Source organism: Pelecanus crispus, chromosome 2, assembly GCF_030463565.1.
Source record: "Pelecanus crispus isolate bPelCri1 chromosome 2, bPelCri1.pri, whole genome shotgun sequence".
NCBI classification, from domain to species: domain Eukaryota; kingdom Metazoa; phylum Chordata; class Aves; order Pelecaniformes; family Pelecanidae; genus Pelecanus; species Pelecanus crispus.
Genome location: NC_134644.1, coordinates 27048449 through 27076017, shown reverse-complemented (window position 1 = coordinate 27076017; position 27569 = coordinate 27048449). Strand labels below are relative to the sequence as shown.

The window sequence follows — 27569 nt, the reverse complement described above, 5'->3', positions numbered from 1 at the left end:
TGTGCCCATATACCTATATAACTAAGCTGTGTTTTTTCATTTGAAAGAGAGGAAATTTTTCCTCCTGTATCAGTTCTTCATATATTTTTCTTATATTCTGAAAAATATTTTAAGTTACGCATGCATGATTGTTTAACAGTTATACCTTTAAACTATAAAGCATTTGCATTTAATAACACACAGCTTTAGATTTTTCCAAGGAGTGTTTTTTTCCATTGTGTACTTTGACATTTTCCATTTGGGAAGCTTTTGATGAGATGATCATCAAAGAGTGGAAATGTGACCATTGATTTCCAAACTGTTTCAAAATACCTCACTGCATCCAAATTACTGCATTGAATTTCCTATTTATTTATTTATTTACCCTCAGCCTTTGAAAATTTGTCCCATCGTTAGAAAATGTTCACAAGGAAATATTTCGCTAAATAATCCTTTTAAAATGAGGCCTTAAAATTCTAACAACACAGTTGTGTTTTCTTTAGGTGGAACAAAGAATGTTTTGTATGAGTAATAATAAACTCTTCCATATGAAGGTTTAGATGTTTTTTTAGGGTTTTAGAAGAAGATGGGTCTCTAACCTAAAAAGCTTCCCATGTAATTTTAGTACCAGGTGATGATTTTGGATACCTAAATACAGGGTGTACTGGAATGTGCCAATTTGCTGATATTGGTAGAGTTGCCCTGGGGTAGATTTCCCATGACATACCTAGCAAACAATCTACAAACTTAGCAAAAACTTCCATACTCTTTTAAAAGCGTTCATATGAACATTGATTGTTATCACTCTGGATTATCATTAACAGGTGACTGATCTTTTCTTAGTAAAAGAAAATAAAAAAATAACTCACATATGAATTAATCTTTGCAGGAATTTCCCATATTTAATGATTGAAAACTCAGTTCTAGTCCAGATGAATCATACTGAATTTAAATGAAACCTATTGAGTTTGGACTTTTGCAACATTAGTCAGTGCAGAATGTTAACATGTTTTGATAGAAACAGAGAGAGGAAGTGAGAAATAGAATGGAAAAGCCTATGTGATTTTTTTTCTCTCTTTTATGTGAAGCTTTGGCTGTATCTATTTAATATCTATTTGAAGTGTGGTCACTTGATAAATAACTGAAGGTGTCTGTTGCTGTTTAACAATGTGAGAGAGTTCCCTTCTCCCTGAAATCAATTAATTATAAACTGGAAATTTCAGTACTTTGTTCAGTTTCTTAAGTTAGCATATTTCTGGGAGCTTTCTGTGAATGTAATTCCTAGCTGCACTGGTGCTTTTGTTTCTCTTCATCTGTGGAGCCAGGGCTCTACTGTAAGGATAGAATTCTATCACTATTTTTTTTTTTTTCACATTTGATGTGGTATTTTGCATACAGCTGCAGAGTAGACAGTTACCTTTGAAAAGAACATTTGGCTGGTTTAATTTGATTAGAGCAAACCACCTCAATCATTTCTGAACTAAGACCGTTTTCATTTTAACTTGGCATTAGGAGTTGGGAATGTACTGACTGTGCTTAGATGTTTGGGGGAGTTCTGGTCTGGATACACAGCTACTGCTGAAGTGAAACAACCTTAGAGGACTTTGCCCACACTGCTCCTTCCCCATAAAAACGGAGGGCTGTGAAGCCACTGAATGTCACATTTAACTTTCACTCATTATGATAGGGAATTGGACTCCTTGTGAGTGTTTCTACAAAAAATTGGAAACCTATAGTGCATAGAAATACATAATCATACGTTTTAAAAAAACCCTGTGATATTAAAAACAGATATAGGACATGGAAGTCTTTTATTTACGATAAACTTAAACATCCCTAGCAACAGCATTTTGAATGAAGTTATAAAAAAATCCAACATAGAAATATGGTGCATTTCTCATAGATACATTGTATCAATGTTAAAATTGGATCCTTTTTAGTAAGTCTTACTAAGATTCCCACGTTCTGTCATTCCCCTAGCTTTGACTTTCTACCCCTTTCCTCATCATATAAATATGATGTGATTTTTTTTATGTTGCGTATTAAAAATTAAATTAGATTATTCAGATTTGCAGTATTATGTATTATATATGATTTTTGCTTTTCAGTTGCCCTCACTGGTGATCAAATAATTTTCCTAGAAAAACTCTTGTGGCTGTCTAGAATATCAATGCGTCTCATAATAAATGACAGCCATTCAATAAATTATAGTTGGATGGTATTCTCCAGAAAAGATGATTCTGATCTTTAAGTGCTCTGACTTTGCAGTAGCAGATCATCATGTATATAATATTTTAACTAGAAGATTACAGTTGAAGTAAGATCTTATGGTTATTCTTGTATTATGTTCTGAAAACCAATATGCACAGTTAACTGTTCATCTCTGTGAGCAGCCTAACACTTGCTACTAACGGGGGAATTGCATCCACATCTTCCAGATAATCCAAGAATGCAGTTGTAAATTTAAGGCTTGAGTTTCCACTGGTGAAGTTAAAGTCCATAGAGCTACACTGATTCAAAAAGCTCTGGTTGTTCAAATCATGAATTCCTAATGTTAAGATGAACAAAAATGCATTAGGACAGGCAGACTGTGCAGAGGTGTCTCATCAGGCATGCACATTTGAGACTTTACCATTCAGGTTTTAGGTGCTGCAACTATTGAGTTTACCAAACTGGGGTATAAAAGTAGTTCTTTCAGTAGGAGGTTTTTCACTGATAGGGACTCAGAGTTTCTGTTGACCTGTTTTGCTCCTCCTAATTACATTCCCTTTTAGCACCACAAATAATTCCTCTCTACCTTAGTATGTACCCTCTGAAATATTTGATGTCTATCTCTATGTTGTCACCTAAGCAATTTGTACAATGCTGTGCTTACTCCCAACTCCAGGTTGTGTCACAGACATGGTCATTTCTGTGCTATGTACATCTCCCTTCTTCAAGAGAATATGCTTCCATAGCTACAATTAGAGATTTTCTGATTGCTGTGCAGCAATGAAAGTTTATGTCTAACTTGTTATTCACTAGCACAGCACTAGAACCTTTATTGTTGATTTCCAGGTTTCTTCGGGATGGTGAAAGTTAATGACCTGTACTATTTTTCTCTAGTAGGAAGTAGGTTATAAGGTGAATCTCATTTTGCTAATTTTATCTAACAGCATACTTTGGTTGTATTTGTGATCTTTACAACACAGAGATTGAACAGCATCTGCACTTTTAATGAGTTGTTTATCCTTAGATAACCTTCTAGATTGTTAATGGAGATAGGCCTATCCACTGATCTCTGTGGTTTCTTCGCAGACAACTCTAATCAATTCGTTGCCTTAATGTTCATCTCTGCTTTTTGTAAAATGCTGAGCAACAAGTTTTGATCAAAGCAATAATACCCATATCCAGACAGGTTTGAATCAATGACTATAGTCTGAAAATCAGAATTAAATGTCTCATTAAAAGATCTGGCATTCTTGGAAGGACCCAGACAAGTTAGTACTTCTGCAGAGCACTTGTATCTCTTCATTGCACGGAATCCCGTTCATCACATCGCCTTTATGTTTGTAACATCATTTAAAAAAAAAAAAAAAAAAAAGAAAAGAGAGTTACCTGGTATTACTTAATTCTATGCTGCTTATTATTCATGTTGTCTCTCTTCTTAAGAAATCAAGAAGGTTTTATTACTTTTTAATTTTATTTGGTTAGATTAAAACGTCTTTTAGAGATGGCAGTTATTTCAAAAGCAAATCTTTATGCAGTAGTGAAAAAATACAAACAGAAATGAGACTGGACCTGAAGACCACAGCAGTACAACAGCTAGAATAGTTAGGAGTTGCACTGAAGAGTCAGGTAACCCATTTGACTAAAAATGAAAGGTATTTGTGCGTATAGATAAAACCCAGATAACTGAATAACACTGATGTCTTTTTAGAAGAAATTTTAAAGTATATTGGAATGTCCCAAATCAATAGGATATTGTGCTGTCTGTAAGAAAATACATTTCAAAGACTGCTTGGTTTCTAGTAACCTGAAGTTGAGAGTGGAGAAGACCATTCTGTAGAAACAAAACTTAAGTCATGAAAAGCAAATTTAAATCTTCTGCCATCCGCTAGATCAGTGAAAGGATATTGAGCCTGTAATTCTGGAAGAAGCTGGAAAGTCAACTAAGTTTACTAAAATGGTGATAAAGGACAATTTCAACCACTGTTCATAATGTGGACAATGTTCATAATGTTCCTAAGTGGACAAATGAGACAAGGTTTAAAGAAAAAACTTACAGACACGGTCAATGAAGCAGCTGTTCCTGGAGTACAAGGAAGAGAAGTCACTCTCTGCATAGCCTGAAATAAGTTGCAGTAGCTGGTTTAAGAAGTTCTTGTAGTCAAGACACACAGTCATAGTGACCACAATAATTAAATCTGATATATTTGGAAAAGGGATGGTTCCCAAACTTGATGTAGTAACAACAGAATCATAGAATCATAGAATCGTTTAGGTTGGAAAAGACCTTTAAGATCATCCAGTCCAACCATTAACCTACACTACCAAGTCTACTCTAAGCCAATCAAGGGTAGACTAGACTAAACCATGTCCCAAAGTGCCACATCTACCCGTTTTTTGAACACTTCCAGGGATGGGGACTCCACCACCTCTCTGGGCAGCCTGTTCCAATTCTTGACCACCCTTTCCGTAAAGAAATTTTTCCTAATTTCCAACCTAAACCTCCCCTGGCTCAGCTTAAGCCCATTTCCTCTCGTCCTAATAGGCTTTAGAAAAGAGAGATTGAGAAACAGGAGGTAATAAAAAATTCAACAGGCAAGAGGAATAATATGAAAATGCCTAGATTTAACGTGGTAGGTACTTAAATAGAGATTTGTGGCAACACATTTTGTCACTGGGGACATACACCTTTCCCTGGTGTGATGCTCTGTCCAGCCACTGGAAATCCTGGCTGCTGCTTTGGATCTATAGCCTCTTCCTGGACACTAGCTCTAAGAGGACAGTTTAAACATATGGGTTCCTCAAACTCTCCGGAGGGGTGAAGGGTGTCAAAAGGAGATGCCAAACTTTCTCTACGCCTTTTATGACTCTGCTCCAGTATATCATGACGGATTCACAGAAGGTACACATAGCCATGCATAAAAAAATAAAACAGGAATGTAAGATAATTGTGAGCAGACATCTGACCTTTAACCATCTGAATATTAAAAATATACTCCATCCTAGTCATTTAGAGTCTTCCCATAGTGCGTGCAGAGCAAGGATGCACTTTCTCAGAATAATTCATCCCACTCATGCTCCTTACCCACCCTGGAGCAGAATGAATTGCCCTCTGGAAACGCCTGCGTCTCTCTTGTTGACTGCAGAGAGAGCCCAGGTGGCTAATGCAGAGTGGACACCCAACTGTAGCCTGCTACAGCTAGATGAGATTAATGCCAGTCGGTGCGGTTCAGGCTTGAAGGTGGAAAGTGGAAACACTAGTAGGGAGTTTGTACAGCAAATAAGAGAAGTTACAAAAGCAAATAGGAAATTATTTTGGGAGTGGGGGAACAAAAAGCTGCTATTGAAATCAAAGGGCACTTGAATTCTGAGAAATCAGAGGAGATAATTGAATAAGAAATTAGTATTATAGGGGAACTTTGTTTTTTACCAAAGTCTATAGTATATGGATTGTTGGTAAGGGTTTGTACAAGACACCTTTTTTATCAGTTGGCAAAATTTATGTACTTTTCCTAATAGCAGAGTGTGTGTTTCTGTGAAATGTACTGACTTCAGACAATCTGCTTCTGGTTTGCTCTTGGCATTAAAGTACTAAGGAGAACAGGATGTAGCTGGAACAGGTGGGCATTGCCTGGTTACCCTGTACCCAATTTTAAGTTCCAGCAGGAGCCATTTGGGTCAAAACTTGTTAATCTTTTACAAGAGGAAGAGTAGCTGAAGATGTGTGTTGGAGATGGCCAGTCATGCAGCCTACAAGTGGTTTAAGGCACCTTTCAAAGCTTTCTCAGAGGTAGTTTCTCTTGCGTATTTTTCTCATTTCCCTTCATTCTGCCATACTGGTCTCATACAGGATTTGCTACTCAGTGGGCTAATTATCTCATTATTGATAAAATTCTGATGCTACACATAGTTTCATTGCCTGATACTCCTTTCGAGCAAGTTACGTGATTGTACAACTGCAATAGCTGGAAAATTCTGGTGTCTAACTTATATTCCACCCTGAATTATCCAAGACCCAAGTGCTTGGAAAGCAGTGGTAGTATACCTTTATCTCTTGGAATAATTTTTTTTTAATTTAAAGTTTTATTTTTCCATAATCTCAAAATGTGTCAGCCCACATTGCTCGGTAATAGCCTGCAAAATTAAAATCAATCAATAATGCTAACAGATTCTGCTCCATCATTTTTTATGTTGAGTATCTGTTGGAGCTAGTTCTTTTATAGCTTGATTTACAAAGCTTGAAAACAGCTTTTTTATTATGGAACCACTAAGACAATATAATTGTAGTAAAGCAAATAAACTGCTCTGTTAAGCTGTTTGGATATTCATATTACATATGTGTGTGTGTGATGTGGAAAAGAAAAATCATGCAAATTTCAAGATTTGACTGCATTTATACCAGGAAGTTCAGAATTTTTATTTTGTGACATGGATGAAGATTGTTAGACATGTAGGACTGCAATTAGTTTAAAGTCTGTGCCTTAAAAATGTTTGAACAGTTTTCTTTTTTAAAGTTAAAAGAAAAAATTGAAAAGGAATGAAGGCAAGCCAGGGAAAAAAACATCCCAAAACCTAATTGTTTTTAAAAAGTTACATGACATTGAAAATTGGAACTTGGAACTGAAATGCCATCTCACTGCTAAGTATAATAAAATAGTAAATTTTATTAAATGTATTCTGGAAAGAGTAAATGAAAATTATGACGCCTGATGTGAGTGGCAAAGAGCCCAGGCAATATGCAAAAGAGTAAACATCTAATGGCTTAACCTAACTGGGGCACAGTCCGCTGCAGCAGGCAATTGAACAGGGGATGTCAATATTTAAAATCAGCAGAACTAATTTTTGAAACAGATGGCTTTTTTTCCTCCTGTGTGCAGCACAAATGTACATTTTTAAAGGCTCTAGGGAATATTTAGCTGATGGGATTATGTGTCCCCTTTTAATATTGACCCTTTTTTAAATTTTTCAAATCTTGTAAAATTTAAGGTAACTTTGATCTTTCTTCTTTCAAGCATGAAATTGCCATCTTTAAATTGCATTATTCACTCAGTTTCAGAACTCATTCATCCCAGAGCACATCCTTTATACAAAAATATTGCAATATCATCTTGTTAGCTTTTAAATGGAGGCTCTTCTTAAAAAGACTATTGAGTTCTTGAAATAATTTAACTCAAATTTTCTGAAGGATTATCACAGCATTTCAAATATATTGATCACTCTTATTTTCACAAGCCTGGAAAAGTGTTCTTGTGCTTTGGAAAAATCTAAATCCATGTCACTTCTCTGCCTTCTGGAGTGAGAGGATGCGGACTGTACTGCGCTTGAGATCAATAGTCATATACCATAGGGGCTTGAGTAAAGAGGCATTCATGGAAATGAAGACTACTGTGTCTTCCTGGATTTAGCAAAAAGAAAAATTGCTCTATTTTGTATGTTTCTTCCAAATGGACTTGAGACAGTTGTTTCTCAGTCAAATATTTTCATAATCCAGACACAGATTCTTATTTCAGAACATATTGATGCCAGTTGTGATGTTTGAAAACCAAGACATGCCTGCATGAAAAGTAGGTAGGAGAAATCACCAGAAAGTTTGACTTTTTCTTCACAGAAAGTCGCTTCAAATCTGTGATAACGCAGAAAGCGGCTGAATGGACCTTTATAAAACATATGAACTAAGTCACTTCTAAGTGGAGACAGCTGGGGTCTATTTAATATCCTGTGTAAAATGGTAGAGGTCAGCTTCCTGGAATAACTTAGGAGTTTTATTTCATGAACATCCTACTGCTTCAGGGACCTGGGGTGACGGTGAGGCTCTCGAACTAAAATGCACTGTAAGGAAAAACTCCAGGGTTGTAACTCTCCTTCTAGCTCTGCATTTGGTGTGGGATGGCCTACAGTATCTGCGCATCCTCCTAAATGTATGTTGCGTGGGTGCTTATTAATGCAGGCAACTAGTCTAATTTTTTTCTTCCAGTCCTACATTCCTATGATTTAGGCATTGGGATACTAGTTGAAAATCATCAAGAAGTGACTCTTCGGACAACAAGTGATTCTCAGATGTACTGACAACCCTAAATACCTAGGTTATTTTGTAATTTGGGACCTTGGTTGCTAAATCACTTAACTTATCTTGACAGTTTTATGATGTCTTTTTTTCCCCCTTGCAATTAATGCAGCCATATCTTTACTATCTAAGATTGTACATTTCCTTAATGTGTTCCCTGTATCTATTCAATTTAATTACTCTTGACTCCTTGAGTTTGGAATCCTAGTTTATTTTCTACCTCCTGCTGTTCCGTTCCATTGTGTATTGGCCATGGGGGTGAAAAAAAAATATTTGTCTTTGTAGGCCAGTGCCACTGTAAGTGTTCACCCCCCCCCCCCAGGAGTTACGTGATATAGCAATTGATATAATTGGTAGTCCAGTGATACCTTAATTAAAAGCCTGTGGTGCAATAAGCATGAAAATTCATGTAAAAATTGTACATAAATAGTGATGTCCAGTATGTTTACATACATTTCACAGTGTGAAAATTTGTCTTTTCCTTGACTACATATTTAAATAGAAGATAAATGGAAGCTTTAAAGAAGAACTAAGAGGGGTAATTGTTTCTGTCAGATGGAAAAAAGATGGAAACTGGAAAAAAATAAAATAGTAGTGTGTCGCTGGAATAGGAGAGCTGCCCACAACCAGAAAAGGCTTTTGTAGACTGTGCTGATTCTGTGGGCCCTGTATGGCGTGTAGTGTTGCCTGTTTAGTCAACTGTACAAAGGCTCAAGACCATCAGCTGTGGTATAAGTTTCCGTGCTCTTTCTCCGAACAGAGGTAAATAGGATGATTGTAGGGTTTGGGGATGGATTAGAGAAAATAATGCGGAGCAACTCCTTCAGCCCTCGATGTCTCTTGACTTATTCTTGAAATAAAAATGATTGCACTAATAAAACAATTCATATATGGCTTAGAAAAGGTTAGAACAATTTCCATCTCACCCAGTATTTTTCTGAAGTGAGAAAGAGCAGATAGGTCGGAGAATGGTGTAAGACCTGAAGTGGTAATTCCTGGCAAATTAAGCTCGACAGTTTTGACACCGACTTGCTCTATGATCTGAAGTATTCTATGTCCACCGCTTTGTAAGTCCATGCAGCATTTGCAAGCAGATGTGAACCAGCCCTGCCTGACTCCCAGGCAGATGCCTACTCGCCCTGCCAGTGCTGTGAGCCAGCTGGAAGCTGCGTAGCCATGTTAGCGCTGCAGAGCCTCAGCCATTACGCTCTGCTGTCCTCAGATCTTCCTCAGCTCAGCTTGAGCTGACACTGGCTGCCTGGACGTCGCAGAGCACGCTCCCCTTTGCTTGCAGAGCTTGGGTAGATGTGCTTTGTTTTCATTCGCCTAGACATAAAAATGTTTTAGCGCTCCAGGAACCAGACCTTGTTTTGCAAGATTTATTACAGTTTGCTCATTTCTTTCAGAAATGTGAAAGACATGGTTGCAAAACAACCAAAATACAGTTTTGTCATGTGTTTGCATCTGACATACGCTATCATTTACAAAATGCTGAATTTATTTCAAAACTATCCGTGCATTAAAATGTAAACCCTCATCTCACGCTGCTAAAAGACGCCCCAAAAGAAATAGTTGCCTTTGCCCTGAAGTAATAAAACAGTCGAAAAAAATTTATTGCCAGCTCAAAATGCTACTAACACCTCATTTTCATTGCCAAACTCTGCAAATAATCTTTAATTTGTTTTCTTTTACATACGTGTGCAAGAGCTTAAAGGAAATAGTTAAAGAGCTGTACAGCCTGTAGACTACTTCGCTCCGTGTGCATTAATCTTTAAATGGCTGGCTCACAGTGCCGTGTAAACTGGCTGGAAAAGGAGGAAACGTGTATTAGACATCTACCTGAAGAGCTGGAGGATGAAAGCACCTGAGAATCTTACAAAAATAGACATTATTTTGGTTTCTTTGCATGCGCTGTGAATTAATCTAAAATAAAAAAAGAAGACAGTTCAGTAGAGGAAATGACATGACAGCCAAGGAGCTTGTATGGCCACGTCTGAATGGCTGTGAATGGGAAAAAGAGCAGCCATGAAGTCCACATTTTTAAAACCTGTAAGATGTAATTTCTTAAATTCTGATGAAACGTATAAGGAATTTGCATGCTAGTGGATACGAGGATCCCTTTTTATGTATCGAGTGTTTAAGAGCAATTGCCCCCTGGCTAAATTTATTAAGCCAGAAAAATCTTGTAAATTTCTATTGAAGATTTATTAGTCCCATTTGTTTCTGTTCTGTACAACATGAATATTAAACTCAATCCTGCAAGTTTGTCACAGGTGAAACTCCCTTTCAAATTAAAGGAAATTCTGGACCTGAGCCAAAGCCAGTTAAATACATATACTGACTTCATGAGGCTTAGGTAAAGGCTCTTGTGTGCAGAGATTTATCCTGGTCTGTATGGGTTGAGCGAATGGGGCAGAGGCGTTTTCAGTGTCTTTTTTTTCTTTTTCTTTCTACTTCTCTCTCATTTTGTTTTAAGTTCCTCATGAGAAGAAATATTTTTAAATACCTTCAGAAATCAATTGAACATAATCTGGAATCCCACCAGGTAAAATTGCTCAGTTACGGTCTTCCTCGGAAAGAGTCATGTCTCCTAGTTAAATTCCAGCATCTTGTCTAAATTAGTCATCTAGGCGTCTTCCATAGCAAACAGGGAGAGACAGTACCCCCCCCCCCCGACCCCGCAGAGTGATTCAGCCAACCTACTTCTTTCCCTTGAATACACGGAAGCCTACATGACCCGTTCAGACTAACCACCGAACCCCTGAGCAGCTCCATGACATGAGTTATGTCTCTTCCATGGTAGCTGAAAGGAGAACTCAGGGCTCCACGAGCTCTGCCGGGCTGCTGTGTTGGTGGATGGCATTTGAACTATCTGGTGATGGGTAGCCAAAGACAGCTACGTTCTTCTTGCAAGCGTTAAATCTGCCTTCTGTATGTGCTGAATTTAAGTGTTACTTTAACTTTGTATTGCCTTAGTTTTGATGCTTTGCTTTTAGAATAAATATCCCCTCACTGTTTTCTTTTTCTTATGAAGTTATGTATTACCCTCTGCCACTCAGTTTTTCTTTTAGAATGCAATTTATAAAGAGGAGTGCAATGTTAGGTTGCATAAATCTGGCTGCCTCCCAAAACCTGGCCAAACCCTCTTTGTTTTTCTTACCCATGTGACCAATTGCCTTTGTCTTTTGATTTTTGGAAATCACCTGAGTGCTATTATTTATTTATTTTGGGCAGATGGGATGTGATTCGTAGCACGTTGAGTGGTGGCGACAGGACACAGTACAGTGCTGCTGGGAGGTCAGTTGAGTTCACTGTGCTCCCTTCCAGGTTTTGCTGAAGTGAATGGAGAAATTCCCTTTGTCTGAAGTTAATGGTGCCCTTGGCATCACGGCATGCGGGCTTCTTGGGAATACATCTGGCATCAAAGCCTGATCAAAGTCATTCCCCATTGCAAGTGTAGCCAAAAAGCACTGTAAACTGCGTCTCTAGTTTTATGTCTTTTAACCTCATGCAGGACAAGCATGTGTGGAAATCAACACAAAAAATGTAAGACACCTTTTGGATTTTCACTTGGTCTATTGCTGAATGTGGCAACTGCGTTCGCCGCCTGACCACCGTGCTTGCATTGGAAGTGGGTGGATATGTCTGGTCCGTTTTCAGGAAATTTTGAGCAGTTGTAGTGAATCCATAAACAGATTCTTTCAACAGATTTAGACACTTTTAAAAAGTTGTTTTCATGCAGTTTAAAAATCTGGTGTTAAATTGCTGTTTCCATTTGTAAGATAACACGAACTGTTCATATCCATTGCTGTTTTCTAGTCCCCCAGGTAAAGACTGGGAAAGCAATGGTTCACAGTTTTGTTCATTTTGGAATTTAATGAAAAACAAATATTGTGATGATCTCTTCGGAATAAATCATGAACATCATTTTCAGAGATGTATGGCCATATTCAAGAATCAGCTTGAGTCCTAAAGGTAATTACAAAGTTAGGAAGGAGAGATTGTGGTACAGATAAGGGCACTGAGGTGCAAAAGGGGAGCTCACATGCAGGGCCCCAAGGTGTAGAGTTCTCACTGCGTGGGTAAAAGAAGCCAGACCAGGAACGACAAACACCAACTATCATAGTAGATACGGATTTAAATGGCATACAGGGATTGACATTGCTCTGTCCAGGTAATGACTGGCTGAGTCTAAGGAAGAGAAAAATGAGCTTTTTTGGCCTTTTGTCTTTCATTCCATGTGCACAGGCAACAAATTATCTTTTTTTTTTTTCTTCTTCTTTGCTTTCGTTTCTGAAAGATAAGGGAGCTGAAGCTTTAGATGATATATACTTCCTTAGAAGTTATTTGCATGCTGGAAGTTAAGCACAGCTTAAGTTCTTTGGTAGTTCAGGGCTAGTGGATTGTGCATGATCAAGATCTATGACAGTTTTTTTCTGCACACTACTACCCTAACTCCAAAATTGCATTTTTGTACTGACAGATCTAAAAACATTTCATAAAACACTGCTCAAAGCATGTGTTATGTCAGCTGACCGTGCTGTCATAGCAATAAACAAACAGACTCTGTAAGAAGTTTGCACCTGATTTCCCAGAGTGGTGCTTGTTTCATTCTCTTAGCAAGGATATTCTTTGCTTTAAGGTCACCTAGAGAGCCAAGAACGTTGTATGTGAGACATGATACATAATAATAAACCCAAACATAAATAAATGGGCATGACAGTGAACCATGCAATGTTTTACTGTGTTTTACTCCTAAGTATACTAATTGCTTTCTGTTTAATACATGGATATACAGCATGTTACATTAAAAAGCCTACAGATTTCCTTAATAATTCCTTCAATAGAACAACACAATTCAAAGGACTAAAAAGAATGAATTTGGTTTTCAAATTAACAGCTGTCTTTACTAACATATATGCTATTTATTTACTTTGTGCATATCAGTATTGTCAGCTTTAGCCAATTGAGCATTTTATTTTTCTTTAGGCTTTTTTTTTCTTTTGTTTTCCTGCTCTTTTGCTTTTGTTCACCGTATTATTGAACCGTGGAAGTTTTCCCTTTCTAAAAGTCAGGTCTTGATCCTTCTTTGAGAAACACAGACCATTTGGTCCCATCTCTACCTATGAAATGTAGAAATGTATTTTCTTACAAGGCTGTGTCGGTGTCTCAAAAATCACTACAACAATACTTTTTCTGAGGGTTATAATCAAAACTTGTTAACGCCAGTAAAAGAACCACAGCAAGACATTTTGCACCTAGTGCTTTCTCTACCCTCCTCATCACCATCACTATACCAGCTTTGGGCTCCTTTCAGCTGCTGCCAGTACTGACCCTTCTTCGTATGACGTGGTAGCAACATCATCAGGGCTCGGGTGTATTTGCACCATTTAGCAAGCCCCCTTACCTTACTTGTTCACCGTCTCTGACAACTGGATTAGCCTTTCAGAAGTACTATTAGTCAGGCTGTGGTTGCTTGTATTCCTGAGGGCTTAGTGTACGTGGGAAGGTTAATTCAGATTCAAACAGCACATGAGTTTTGCGTACAGCTGCCATCCCCCGGTAGAATTGTGGTGTAGAGTAAGCTGGAGGTCATTCAGGAACTGCAGTCCCTGAATTGATGGTAAGCATCAAAACAGTAGACTTCTTCTGTCCTCTTCTGTCATCTTCTACAGTACCTGCTTCTTTTTTTTTTAGGTTTCCCCATGCATCTCTAAAAAGCAAGAGCTTGGAATGAAGTCTGCATTGGAATTACTTACCACTTAATAAATGCTGAATTAAACACCTTGGGAACTGCTGTGATATTGCAGGGATTTTAAAAACTATATGAAATGGTACAGAGTATCAAACAGGATGTTTGATATTTTGCTGTGAATACTTTTTATATGGACTGGAGGGTTGTTATTTCCTTTGTTATTTTTGATATGTTGGCATTGCCGTTAAGTCCCAAGCATAGATAGATTAGATTATTAAGCTACTAAAGAGTGAATGATACTTATACTGTTGTAAGATCTTCCGAAGATGAGTTGTTGGTTTTATTTAAAGCTAGGAAAGAGATGATCAGCTTAGATTTAGATCCTGTAGGTTTGGCACAAGCATGAATTCAAAATGTAAACTGAAATGTGGAGTCTGTAACAATCAGTTTGACTGTGAGCTACACATGAATAAAGACTGGATTTTGTGGTATCCCATCTTGCACCAGGTACAGCTGGGAGTCCAGAATAACTTCTGTGCTCCTTTCATTTGCATGAAACAAAATCAATATTCAGACATAAGTTTTATTTACATGTTGAGCAATTTAGGGAATGTAAAAAGGAATGCAGCTTTCCCTGAGGAAGGTATTCTACAGAAAATCTAAAACACTTAATAAAAGATGCACATGCACTGCCAATGCATTGGAGCATCTTTAATTTGTACTCTGAACTGGAAGCTTATGGAAGCTTACTGGAAGCTCTCAGTACTGTATAACGGCAGTGTACATGACTCTGAAAGGCAGTGTACATTTGCTTGCTCAAGGATCACATGAGAGCACTATGAATAGGTCGGACAGCTATTGCTGATCCTAAACAATCTGTCAGCGACTGTCTTCCTAACAGGCCGCGTTATTTTTCTGATTTGGGGGTGACTTGGCCTGTCCCTTGCAGAGAGAATCTGACAGTCTGTTTGGTATGGCAGCGCACGGGACTAGGCACCAGCAGGCTGGTATTTTCCCTCGGTAATGGCAATTGCTCAGTGTGTGGCCAGTTTCGATTTAAAATCAATTGCAATGAGATGAAGCTGTTAATGGACTGGTGAGGAGTTAAGTATTTCAAACACTGGTGAACTGTAGGACAAGTCCTGAAAGTGAAGATCTGCAAGGCAGGATATTGTTTGAATTACTGAGCCTTACCAGATCCATTTCTGGTCCTTGCCTATTAAAAATAATCTCCCTTCGCAAAGAAGGTGAACAAGAAATGGCAGTGTGAGGGCTAAAAAAGACAGCATGCTGCTATAAACAGAGGTGTGTGCAGACAATGTCTTTTCAGGCATATTTTGCCTTGAAGTAAAACTCTTTAACAACCGAATCTTTTAGAGACTTGGGTGGCACAGTGAGTAAATGTACTTGGCCTTTTTATCTTTTGGGCACAAATCTTGGCTTCTGTTGAAAATTAGTTTTGGTGGTTTCATCGGAGCAGACATTTGTCTGCATCACAAAACCATTCAGTCTGGCACCAGGGCTCGTCGTTGCTCGAGTGGGGCCCAGCGCAGGAGAGCAGGGGTGTTGCAGGTCAGGGCTGCAGTCGGTACTGAGCGTTGAAAGCTTGCCCAGTCAGCCCACACTATCGGACTTTAGCCAGTGCTATTTACTTCGCTTTCAAGAGCATCTATTTCTCTCTGTCACTTTCTCTGTCTCTCTTCCTCACACACACTTAAAGAACAAAAACATCTTTTATACGGCTAAGCATTTTAAATAATTTTTCCAAGTCAGAAAGGGAGAGAGACTGGAAAAAATTACAGCACAAAGCTCAGCTTGCAGATGAACGATTGCCTTGTCATCCTAATATCCCCCTTCCTTCCCTTAAACCTCACTGATGAGTGGGCTATAAGCAAGAATATTGGCTGGGCTCTGCTGGAGTAGATCTCCAGGATAGGACTTCTGCTGCCTTGCTTTCATCATGCAATTGCTTCTTCGCGGTAGCTCTTCCTGCTCTGTGCACAGCAGATAATGAATGAGTGACTGCAGAGCTGAAACCATCTATCTGCATAACATCTGCCTGTCCTAGATGAAGTCATTTATTTTATCTAATGTTATGTTCTGCCCTCTTCTGCTATTTGCCTGGAAGAGGTTTCTTCTGAAGACAAGAAGAGATCCTGCTACTCTTTCCTGGAAGGGTAGCAAAGCACAAAAAGTGTTCACAAACTCCAAGAACCCAGTAGAAATGCAGAGAATAAGGATTTGAGACATAAGTTGCCATGATCAGTGTAGAGATACCCAAGCTTATTTTAATTAATCGAATTTGACTCTGGGCATCTGACTGCCGTTGGATGGAGCTCACGGTGGGCTAGTTTACCATGCTGCAGGCAGTGCTGTGCTGTCACGCTGTACATTTTCAGTACTGAGGTGGGTCAGTTGAGCATGGCCTAAGGGTCTCTGCATTATGTTGCAATCTGCCGTGGAGGCATATCCTAACTATTGATGCTCATTGGTGCAGCTGCAGCTGGCATAACAAGCACATTGGGAAGCTCCTGAAGACCCCATACGCTTTTGAAAATGGAGCTTGGGTCTTGCATTACTACGTGGTTTTAGAAATGGCATCCCAGAAAAAATGCACTTAGAATATGAGATACTTTGAATTTAGTGGCCTGTTCATCTGCATGTGCTCTTTTTTCATCTAAAAGTACTTCACTAAGTACTTCACTTGCTCCTTTGAGCAAGAAAAATCTACGTCCGAAGTACCAGCTTTCAGAGGCATGGAGGAGTAGGTGACTGCTGATTAAGATGAGACAAAGCAGCATGTCCTGAACAAAGGGAAAGAGCTCTGTCATACGTTTCAGAGTGTGAAGCTCTATTTCCTGTTTTGCTACGTGGGACATGGTTCTTGTAACGCACATGTTCCACTCCACTTGCCCAGCTATTGTCTTCTTCATCTGAAATACGACCCCTTTGTTACAATACATCGGGTATATGCGATTCCAAGTAGAAACTGGTTTCTGTTAGCAGTCTTTTTCCTCTTCAAAAGCAAGAAAGGAGAAGGTAGATAGTATTAAAAGTATGGGGAAAACTGTTTTTTTCAAGGAGTACGTAATTTAAGGAGCTGGGGTGAGCTTGTTGGGCTTGCTGCTGAGTGGCTTCCAGAGAACAGAAGAGTCTAAGGCTGCTGCTGAAATTTGGACTCAAAGGATGCCTGTCATTCTGCAATGCTTTTAGGTATGAGAGGCTGAAATTTTCTGTGCCCTTGAAAATTATGGACTCACAGGACTAACCTGAGCCAAAGGCAGTGAAAGCAGAAGCTATTCAGGCTCCCCCCAATATATTTGGCAATAAATCTCAGTCATGACCTGTAATAGTCTTGGTATCCCAATCTTGTGGTGTTTGTATAAGCACTGTCAATCACACATAAATTCTGTGCTGGTTTTCTGTCACATGGATGAATACCTTTCGGAGATAGGTTGAGACCACCAAACTCTTTCCATCTGAGTCTTTGTCCAGGCTCATGAAACCTTAAAACTGTAGCGTATTACTCTGCCTCTACTTACCACACCACAGTTGTCTTAAACATTTCTCCGACTCATAAACCAATGGCTCCAGTTCTCTTTCTCTGTCATGCATAAGCTAGGAAGACACTGTTCCCAAGAAAATGAAAAGTAAATGCATGTTATTGAAAAACTTTAGAGGGCAAGGACTGTGTTTTTGTTCAGTGCTGTGAGTGACCAGCAAAGTAAAGGGATATGTGTTCATGTTGGATTAGTCCTACTGCAGCAAAAATAACAATAAGCCTTTGGATGCATTGGCAGCAAGTATATAATTCTGTGGTCTTCCCTTTGACTACGATGTGCCTAATTTTCCAGATGCACTTACTCATCTGCTTGACAATAGCCAAGAGAACTGATGCCCTACAGTTTTTCAGATCTGGTTTTTGGTATTTCTTGCAGGTGGCTTGGGCTGATAGGTTTGATCTCCATTGCTGTTATCTCAGTTTGCTCAGGAAAAAAAATGTTTATTCCACTTGAAAGTGGGTAACTTTATAGCAGTTCTCAGAGTATCTCAAAATCAAGTCCAGTAACATTTAAGGACTTTCTAGAAGCAGTTACCAAATTAGTACCAGTCAGTAGATGCAATAGTTTTCAAAGGAATTGGCATAACTGTGTCTTTTCTTATAAAAGCATTAAGCATTCAGACTGTATATTGTACAATGAAGATGAACTGAGGTTGCATTTGTCAGATTACATGTTGTAAGAAGCTATGGAGACTTCAAGATGCGTCATCTAGTTTTCTGTGTTCAAAAAAACCAAATTATTTTTGTCGGAAGGCAGGTATTCTGCTAGGTAAGATCCACTAGGCACTAGAAACATAAAATAAAAGAGAGACATAGATTTGTAGCTGATAACCTTTTTTTACTTTAGTACAATTAACTTGAAAAAATGCCTGCACTGAAACACAGGTACTCCATAAGTGTCTGTTCAACAGTGTTCCAGTTCAGATCGACACATCAGGCAGTGTATGACTCCCAGCCAAACATCTTGTTAAATACTTACAGGATTTCCCATAGCGGATCTTACTTTAATCAAATAATTCAAACGTTTCTTTTGTAAGTACAATAGAAGGGCAGGGCTTGTGTTTACAAAGTATTCAGTATGGAAATCCTGTATTAATTGAGGTACATTTACTTCACTTAGGACAGTGTCCACATGGTAACTCTTTAAATAAAAGGCCTTTTGCTGTTGCCTGTTTGAGAGAGGCAATCACATGCAAAACTAACCCGTCACGTACAGAAAATCATGAGGAAATGGCTTGAGAAATGTGCACTGTGTACAGCAGAGATGTTCCTAGCTAAAGAAGTCGACTTTATGATTTTCTCACAGTGGATGTAAAAGAATATAATTTATAAAAAGTAGTTTTATCCCTATGGAAACTACTAAATAAAGAGGCTGTGTCTTTCTCAATCTATTTCCAGAATGATTAGCACGGGCAATGCCAGATGTTGTCTTTTTGTAGTATCGCAGATTCATATAAGCTGTGCTTTAAATTATTATATTTCCAAGGCAGCAGTTGTATTTTCTGTGAGTAAACACAATGTGCTTCCACCCAGCCCGGTGCAGGATCTGGAGTTTTTTATTATTAACAGTAAAGCACTTAGAGTTTCACATAAAGGGTGTATAAAGAGGAAAGATAATATTATTACTCAGTGATAATATTATTACTCAGTAATAGGTGTCTAGAATCGCAGTCCTCTGAGTTCCTTATTTTGCTGTGCCAGAAAATGCCAGAATCAAAATAAGCCACATACAGAAGAATTAAACAGAGAATCAGCATTTCCCTCCCCAGTGAGTTGGAAATTACATGTTGCTTCTATATTCTAGACAGTGAAATCTTTTTTCCTTTTTTTCTTGAATTATTATTCTTCTATAGTTGAAAAGATTATTTTGCCAGTGTATTAAATATCTGGCAAAAAAAGGTGTTTTAGAACATTTTTAGGTAAATGTAGGTCAACACAAAGGAATCATACAGTTGGAAATATTTTCCAGTGTTTATGTTCAGATGTTCAGACCTGTCTGGCTCCTCTCTATTTGCATGTGTTGGGGTTATAGGCAGTCCGGCTACATTCCACATTGATTTATATAAATATATTGCAGATTATTAACCTCCAGCCAAATACCAGCAAATTTCTCTTTTCAGGAAGGTTTGTGACTTTTCACAAAACTGATTTACTGTGTACAAGACATCTATCTTCCATGTACGCCCCATTAAGGGAATCATAAAGAGAACAGTATTTGTCTTTATGAGAAATGTGCTGAGACATTTGCTGTTACAGTCACTATGTTACCGTAATAATTTAATTAATATTTGTTCATATGGTGATTACAGATTAAGTACAGATTAGTCTTCTAGTAGTGGTAGGGTGATAGTCTCTCTATATTCTGTAACTCCGGTTCCCAAATTATTGCTCACTGAAAAGCTTCTTTAAGCTAAAAGGAATGTGAATGCATCCATTTTCAAAACATGGTGGCTAGTAAACAATTTTTAAGTGTCTGGCCAAAGATTATTTAGGAAATGCTGTTAAAGTGGGACCACAGCCTTAACACGTTAAATCTCTATCACCTCAAGTGAAACATACTGCTCTCTTAAACCTGGATTACAGTCTTCACAGGTCATTGTGCCAATTCTTGTCTTTCCTTCTCTTGTGAACTATTTTGAGATTTAAGGCAAGAAGTAAAAACACAGTACAAAGCGTTTTCCTAGTCTGTTTGTCAGATGTCCTCTTTGAAAAGCAGTGACCCCCAAGGCTTTGTGCGTGATCTGTTGTCTACAGATATGATATATATGATCCTGCATATAAAGCGTTTAGTCCTAGGACAAACAACAAAAATGTTACTTGATAATGTTATCAGAAATCCTGCACTTTGCACAAAGTAAGGAAGAAGTTATTCTAAGTAAGAGGATGAAAGATGCGTGTAATAAAACAACGTAACTGCTATGATGTTGACCAAAATAAGCAGTAGTATCAACCAAAGTACTCTTTGGTTTGTTATCAATGATAGGTTCTTCAGTTTAACTATATAGACTTCTTTCTCAATAACTGTATTCATTCTTTTTTTAAGTCTACTGTCACCTAATAAAAGTAGCGATTGATTCTGCCTTGCTTCAGAGAGAAAGGCAATCCAATCTGTACAATTTAAAACTAAATGAATAAATGCATTAGTAAAGTATGTGAGCGGGGAACAAGCATCCTTCCATCTGTGAGTTGGTTTCCTATTGTGATTTTGTAGAAGTGGGACTTGGGGATAGTGAAAGGCACTGGTATGAGTATAGCTGTGAAGCGTAGAAGGATGGGCAGACATTTGTGAAAAAAATAAAACAGTGATTAAAGCTGGTACAGTAGATGAAGTGTTGAAGATGAGAAAAATCCTAATTAAAAAGAGAAAACAATAGAAAATAGAGTAATCAGATAGGAATGTAACATTATGAAGAGCTTTGCAAATTAATTTGAATTGATGTTGTGCAACAAGGTGAAATGATAAAGAAATTTCAGTAAAAGGATGACAGAAAGTGGTGAGAGAAGAAAGCTTTCTTAGTAGTGGCATCTTGTGCAGAAAGCTTTTTTCCAGACTGTATCCTGACTCTGAAGGTATTCCTTGTGTCTAGGAACTTGCAAGAGTAATCAGCAAAAAAATTCTGTTTCTGCCGAGTGAGATTTAATTATAAAGCCGTGTAATGGTGAACATGGGAGTTATGTGGGAAAAACTGAAGGTGGATGCAAACACCCTGTATATTTTTTCTCAAAAAATGTTTCTCGCTTTTTTTTTTTAAAATTACTGTAAGTGCTGCAGCATAGGATGTGGATAAATATCAAGTCATTTTCTGTATTAAGTTTAGTTGCTCTGTCAAAAAAATATTTTCTTTTCATGTAATTATTTTGCTTTGAACAGCTGATGAATTCTTTATACTTAATCCTATTTCAGAATCCACACATGAGAGAGAGATATGATATTATTGATGTATCGGTAGTTATCTGGTGAATGAAGAGCTCAAAGATTACTCTACCTTTGGAAAGCTCTTTTTTCCATTCTGTAAACTGTAAGAAATATAAATAACATGTATGAGCTGCAAGGTATGTATGTCTGTACTGGTTCCTGTATACTTACCTCCTCTTTTCTTTTCCTCCTCTCAGATTGTTTGATGTGTGCACCGTGTCACGAACAGACAGAGAGACCAAGTTAACATTAGTGTTTGAACACGTGGATCAAGACTTGACTACTTACTTGGGTAAAGTTCCAGAGCCTGGAGTGCCTACTGAAACTATAAAGGTATTTAAGAAGAAAGATTTTGGATATTATTTCAGAAAATGTTAGATAGGAAGGGCAAAGAGATGAGTCACAAAGACAAAGTGTATTTTGATTCCATAGGATTTTGTTGTATCAAAACTGAGTAATGCCCAGCTTGGGATATGAATTGCAGCGCGAAGATCTGTATGCACTAACAGATGTAATCTCTTTGTGGAAATGTTGCACTTGGTTTTCTTGCCCTTTCAGATTTATAAATCCCCTGAGTCTCTACTGTTTTACCAAATGTAGCATTCCAAATCATTAAGAATGACTTCTGCTTGCAGCTGTAGGCAGATGATTCCATTATTGTTTAGTCCAAGACTACTTGAACCTTCCCTAGAAGGTGTCTAGTAGAGTGCTGGGTATTGTTAGAATGGATAAAATAAATCCTGTGCTCCTGTCCGCTTCCCTTTGCCTTTTGTTTCCCCAAGAGAATCCTGTTGTTTCATGTCCCTCTTGCCAGAAAGGTTTCTATACACTCCAAGAGCAGGAAATGTTCACCATGGACCTCTGGTGAGCTCTTGCAGAGGATGGGCTCAAGGAAGGGGGTAGCCTTGTAGAAGCTGGGAAGGCTCTCAGTAACTGGAAGGATGATCATGAAGTTTTCCCATTATGCTATCCCATATTCTGCATCTGTAGGGGAGGACCTCTTCCCAGGATAGGACGTGCTTGCATTATTGGTACTAAAATACGTATACCAACTCCTCTCCTGGGAATTTCACAGCAAAATGCTACATCGAGGATCACAGCTTGAAACGTTTGACAAAAGGTTTACACCTGGGAAGAGAAGCAGAGGGACTGACTTTTCCACATTTTGACTGTGTCTGTTTAACATTTCTTTTGATTTTTCTTTTTTCATGAGGAGAAATAATTTATGCTTTCAGAGACAGTTTATCTTGCATTTGTATAAGTACTTTCTGGAAGTATGTTGTGTCATCTCAATCTGGCAAAAGTCCTGAGGGGGGAAAAGAAAACATGAAACGTATCTGAAATTTAGTTGTTTTAATATTTTTTTTTGTTAACAGCTTCAAACTTAGGAGTTATTTGATCTTGCAGTATAAAATTAGACATAAAACTGATAAAGATCTTTTCACTTATATCAAAGTCACAAATGTACAACATCAGCCAGTTCCAGCAACTATGTTTTTTAAACAACCTTAATGGATAAAATAAAATTTTTAAAAAATGGATAGAGCTGTGATTCAGTCCCAGCAGAAGACTGGAATGTACCTCTTGCGTTTGAAGGACTCTTTTATGATAATGCTTTTAGGGTTCTGCTTCCTTCTAGGGCTTTGAAGCTACCTAAGGGAACGTATTTCAATGTAGCTAACATTGTGAAAATAATGTACAAGGTGACTGACATATTATCTAACTAAATATATTGAAATGGATGGGAACTGAATGACCAAGGCTCTGAAATCTCAGTTTGAAATATCTTTCGAGCTATGTTTCATTTAAAGCAAATGGAAGAGGTGAACATAGGACTAAAACATTTGTGATTTTCTAAAAGCCTATTCTAAATTTGCACTAGCAGACTGTAATACATATGTGTGAACACACATTTCTTGGAGGTCTTATACTGCTGAAGGAAACTGTTGGGTTTACTTTCGAAAAGCACTAGTCTGCATATGTGGTTTTACTAGTTCAACCCAGTTGATATATCTGATAATTTGGCACAATAAAAGAGAAAAATTTAGCCACACAGAAACAAGGAGGAGCAATTCTGATCTTTTATGTACAGTGCAAGTTCCACTGCAGCCAGTGAAATTTGTGAGTGTAAAATTCGGCTTGTGGTACATACAGCTCTTTTTAAATGGGTGAGGAAAAAAGTAAAATTGCTGTTTACTTGGTCGTCGCTGTTGATTTCAACATTTGCACAGTAGCTGATGTGTTATTTCTTGAATTCTGTTTGGCACGGGAAAAAAGAGATTTGGTTAACTTAAGTTGCACCCTGTTGCTTCCCTATTTATGTGAAAACACCCGGTCTGTGGAGGTACTGTTGCTGATAGTCAGGGCTGATCACATGAGGAAGGGTCTCAAGGCTTATTTGTAATGCTTTTCGATACCTTTCTAACGATACAGTCTTTATGGATATTCCTCATAGAAACTGAAGCAAAACATAGTTCTCCTGGCTGCAGGGAAATATTGCCATTTTGCAGCAACTGAGCATTTAACCCAGAGCACATACATCGTTAAATGACTAATCTGACTTTTTATAGTTTGGCTTTTGAGGTTAATATGGATTTGTACTTCATTTATTTTCCAGAATTGCAGACAATCTGTGTAGAGTACTTCCCCTTACCACTACTAGCACAGTACAAAACAACTGCCAGTATTGTAAGACCATCTGTTAAAGTTCTGCGTGTGTTAGCAACACAGAGGTGCCAAATGAGCCGAGTAAGCTCTGGATAGCTTGAAGTTGAAGAATCTAATATACCTCTTTGGCACCATGGTGTAAACTCAACAGTTGTTAGTGGAACTTGAATGACATAAAATTGCTATTAGAGAAGTATCAGCCCCAAAAGATATTCTCTGTGTGAATTAACTAACATCATTACATAGCACTTCAGGGAGGGAGACTCAGCTTTTGCTGGTTTGGCGCATGCTGGGGTTTTTAGTTACCAACTGTCAAGGAATATAAGTGACACCAGTACCATTTGAAGAATTTCCTTTATGTTTAGCAGATACTAATCAGACTGTAGCAATTCAGAGAAACTAACCATATCCATCATTTGAACACAACTAAAGCTTTTGTCTTAATGCTGCTGAGCGATGCCTTTCTAATGTCTAAAGCCCTGCAGCAGGATTCACCCCAGAGGGTATTTTAGAAACATATCCAGAGGTGCCCATAAAATTGTAGAAGAGAGGCAGTTTCATTTAGAGGTATTGCCTGGTAGTGGGAATACTTACCCAGGAGGTAAGGCAGACATGCTCACTTCCCCTCCCTGTCGCCAGGAGCATGAATGCTGTAGTCCGTTTCTGTGGCTATAGCTCTGGCTACTGAGTTCTAGGTTATTCTGGACAGAGGTATTTTAAATCTTTTCTGCTGAAGCACCTCCATTATTTTTTAATGGAGTTTACTTTGGGCTAGAGGGATGGCGAACATGACTCCAAATTCTTGTAGACATGAGATCATAGAATCATAGAATCATAGAGTCATAGAATGCTTTGGGTTGGAAGGGACCTTGAGAGATCATCGAGCCCAACCCCCCTGCAGTGAGCAGGGATTGGACATGGCATTCACCTTTGAAAGATAACTACGTTCAAGACCTTAATCTAATTAATATGTGTCTGTAACTACTGGATTATAGTCCTCCTCACCCTTGCTGGCTTTCTCTGTCAGACCTGATTAATGTATGTTCCATACGGGATGAATGAGAATCAGCAATGACAACATCTTCCTTCTTTCCTCTCTACCCATCGTCTCCCCCCTTCTTTTCTTTCTGGGATACTCTTTAACTTTAGGGCAGTTTATGTGGAAATGGAAGGTATGAGTTCAGTTTCCTTAGGACACAGCTGTTAGTCATGCACAGGTCTTTGGTAACGTTAATGGCGTTAGCAGTTGAGCCTCCAAGAGACTTGGCTCATCAGGAACTTTTGTTAGTTGACATAAGGGTAGTGGAAATGGGAATGACACGTCTCTGCTACAGAAAGTTTTTTTTAAAAAAAAATAGTTAACAGGCCACTAAAGCATTTTGATGTGTTAGTCTTTCGGACTGAAGCATGTTTAAGCTGGGTGGTCACGTTTTGACGTGATGCTTGTGATGTTAGCATGATTTTTTTGATCCTAAAGGATTTGGATACGGATACGGTTGTTACAACACTAATTACATTTTTAGTATGGAAATCGTGCATACAAACAAGCTGATGTTTATTGACTTAAGCTATTGCAATGTATATAACAATATTTAGCTTTAAATTAATATATGCATGTGATGCCTTGGTATATAGAGCTGTAAATTAAGTGGTTTAGGAATAGCTCTTTAAAGTTCCCTCCAGTCATCTTGTTCTGCCATGCCAAGGAGTCTGTAAGAATGAGAGGGGATAACAAACAGTTACCGAGGTTCTTTAACTTTAGTAATGAACAAAGGTAATTTTGCGAGGTAATGTCATTATGAGTGAACTTGTGGCTTCTTGCCATAGTTTTCCTACAACTGATCAGAACTTAGCCTACTCAAGCTACACATGCTAACTGCGCTGTGCCTGTTTCAATCTGACAGTCAGCAGAGGAGGGAACAAAACAAAGGTCTCTGGTGTAGCAGGTGCATATGTTATCTTCCATGGGATGTTGGGAGAGCTGGGAATGTCCTTCTACCCAGGTCTTTGATCTGTGAATCTTCGTGGTATTCCCCCCAGCCTGGAACAGGGCAGCCAAATCACAGAGAGAACAGGGTTTAAGGTATATCCTTTTCTCTGGTGTTTCCTGATTCCTCACTCAAGTGAATGGTTCTGTGGATATTATTCTCTATCTCCTGTGCATAGGAAGCCTAGATGTCCATCTGATTCAAGGATCCAGATTTTGCTATTTAGATGCCTAAAACTTAGAAAGTACAGCAGTGAACCTAATTTCCTTTTGTGGATTTATCTGATAGTAGTGCAAAAATTGAATTTTAAAATACTACCCCAGTCCTAGAATAAATGTTGCTGTTGCATCCCTGTGCATTTCCTGTAACTTACATTACCTGCTATCAAACCAGGCAGACCAGTCACATCTTTGCAAGACTTTTAGAAAATTAATATGAAGATGTTGCTTCCCAGAAAGCAAACCAGTGTTCAGTGTTGTGAGGTGAGTCATCAGCCATCTGCCACAGTTGTACCTACTCAGTTGATCACGTATGAGATGTGGAGCAGATGTCACACAATCATGCAATTCTGAAAACAACACAAGATATTCCAGGAAAACAGATTCACCAGTACTGAGAGTCTTCAGAGTGTGGCCGTATTTAACAACATCAAAGTTAAAAGTCACTAAGAAAAGAACCTACTCAAGTTAATAAGAAAGATACTGAGAGAAGAGCTATTACTAACATTTTCCTGTCAGTACTTTTGTGGTAAAGAAAGAAGCAAAACTTAGTGAGGAATTTAGAGTCCACAAATTATGGATCAGATCCCCAGCTGATACTAAGAGGTGTAAATCCATTAGCTTCAGTGAACTGATGCCCATTTACAGCTGCTGAGGATCTCATTCTTTGTAGAGTATTTTGCAATAAATTTTGTTCGGAATTTGTATTACAAATTAAAAAAGAGTTGCCACTATAAATAAATGAAAACCAAAAGGACTGAACTGATATATTATTGTGGAATAAATCTTTTATTTTTTTCTCTATTAGCCTACTACCAGGCGTTGGACTGCTGCATGGAAGGGTAGCAGGAGAGAGCAGGTGCCCTGCACAAGTGGCAGCTCTGAAGGAACTAAACCTTAAAAAGAGGATATTCTCCAGAGGGTGGTGGTTCCCTCTGTTGCAGGTTGCCATTTCTTTCCCATACTGTGCTGCTTGTAGAGACACAGCCACATCTCCTTTGGTGCGGTGGTGCAGGTGGTAATGTACGGTCTGACCAAGGGGCTAGGAGGAGTCATGATTCGAATGAAGGGATTGCTGAGCACAGGATGCTACAAAATATAATGTTGTAGCCATACAGTTACTTCTTTAGCCTGGACCTTTTTATAAGCAGTGTACAGCCACTGATTTTAATTATAGTGGCGTTAAATATCTCCAAATTCAAATGCAAACATTTTCAAACTGATCATAATGTGTGGTTGTTTTTTTGCAGTGCTGTAGCCCAGGACTGCCCA

The 27569-nt window shown here is 38.4% G+C and overlaps 1 protein-coding gene across 2 annotated transcripts in view; it reads left to right on the top strand.

Annotated features, from left to right (window-relative positions):
• Positions 1 to 27569, top strand: part of CDK6 (cyclin dependent kinase 6) — a 136275-nt gene that overhangs the window by 7483 nt on the left and 101223 nt on the right. For both annotated transcript variants that reach the window (XM_075706068.1, XM_075706070.1), the window contains exon 2: positions 21622 to 21757. In XM_075706068.1, coding sequence (XP_075562183.1) covers positions 21622 to 21757 — 136 coding nt within the window. The remainder of the gene's footprint in view (positions 1 to 21621; positions 21758 to 27569) is intronic.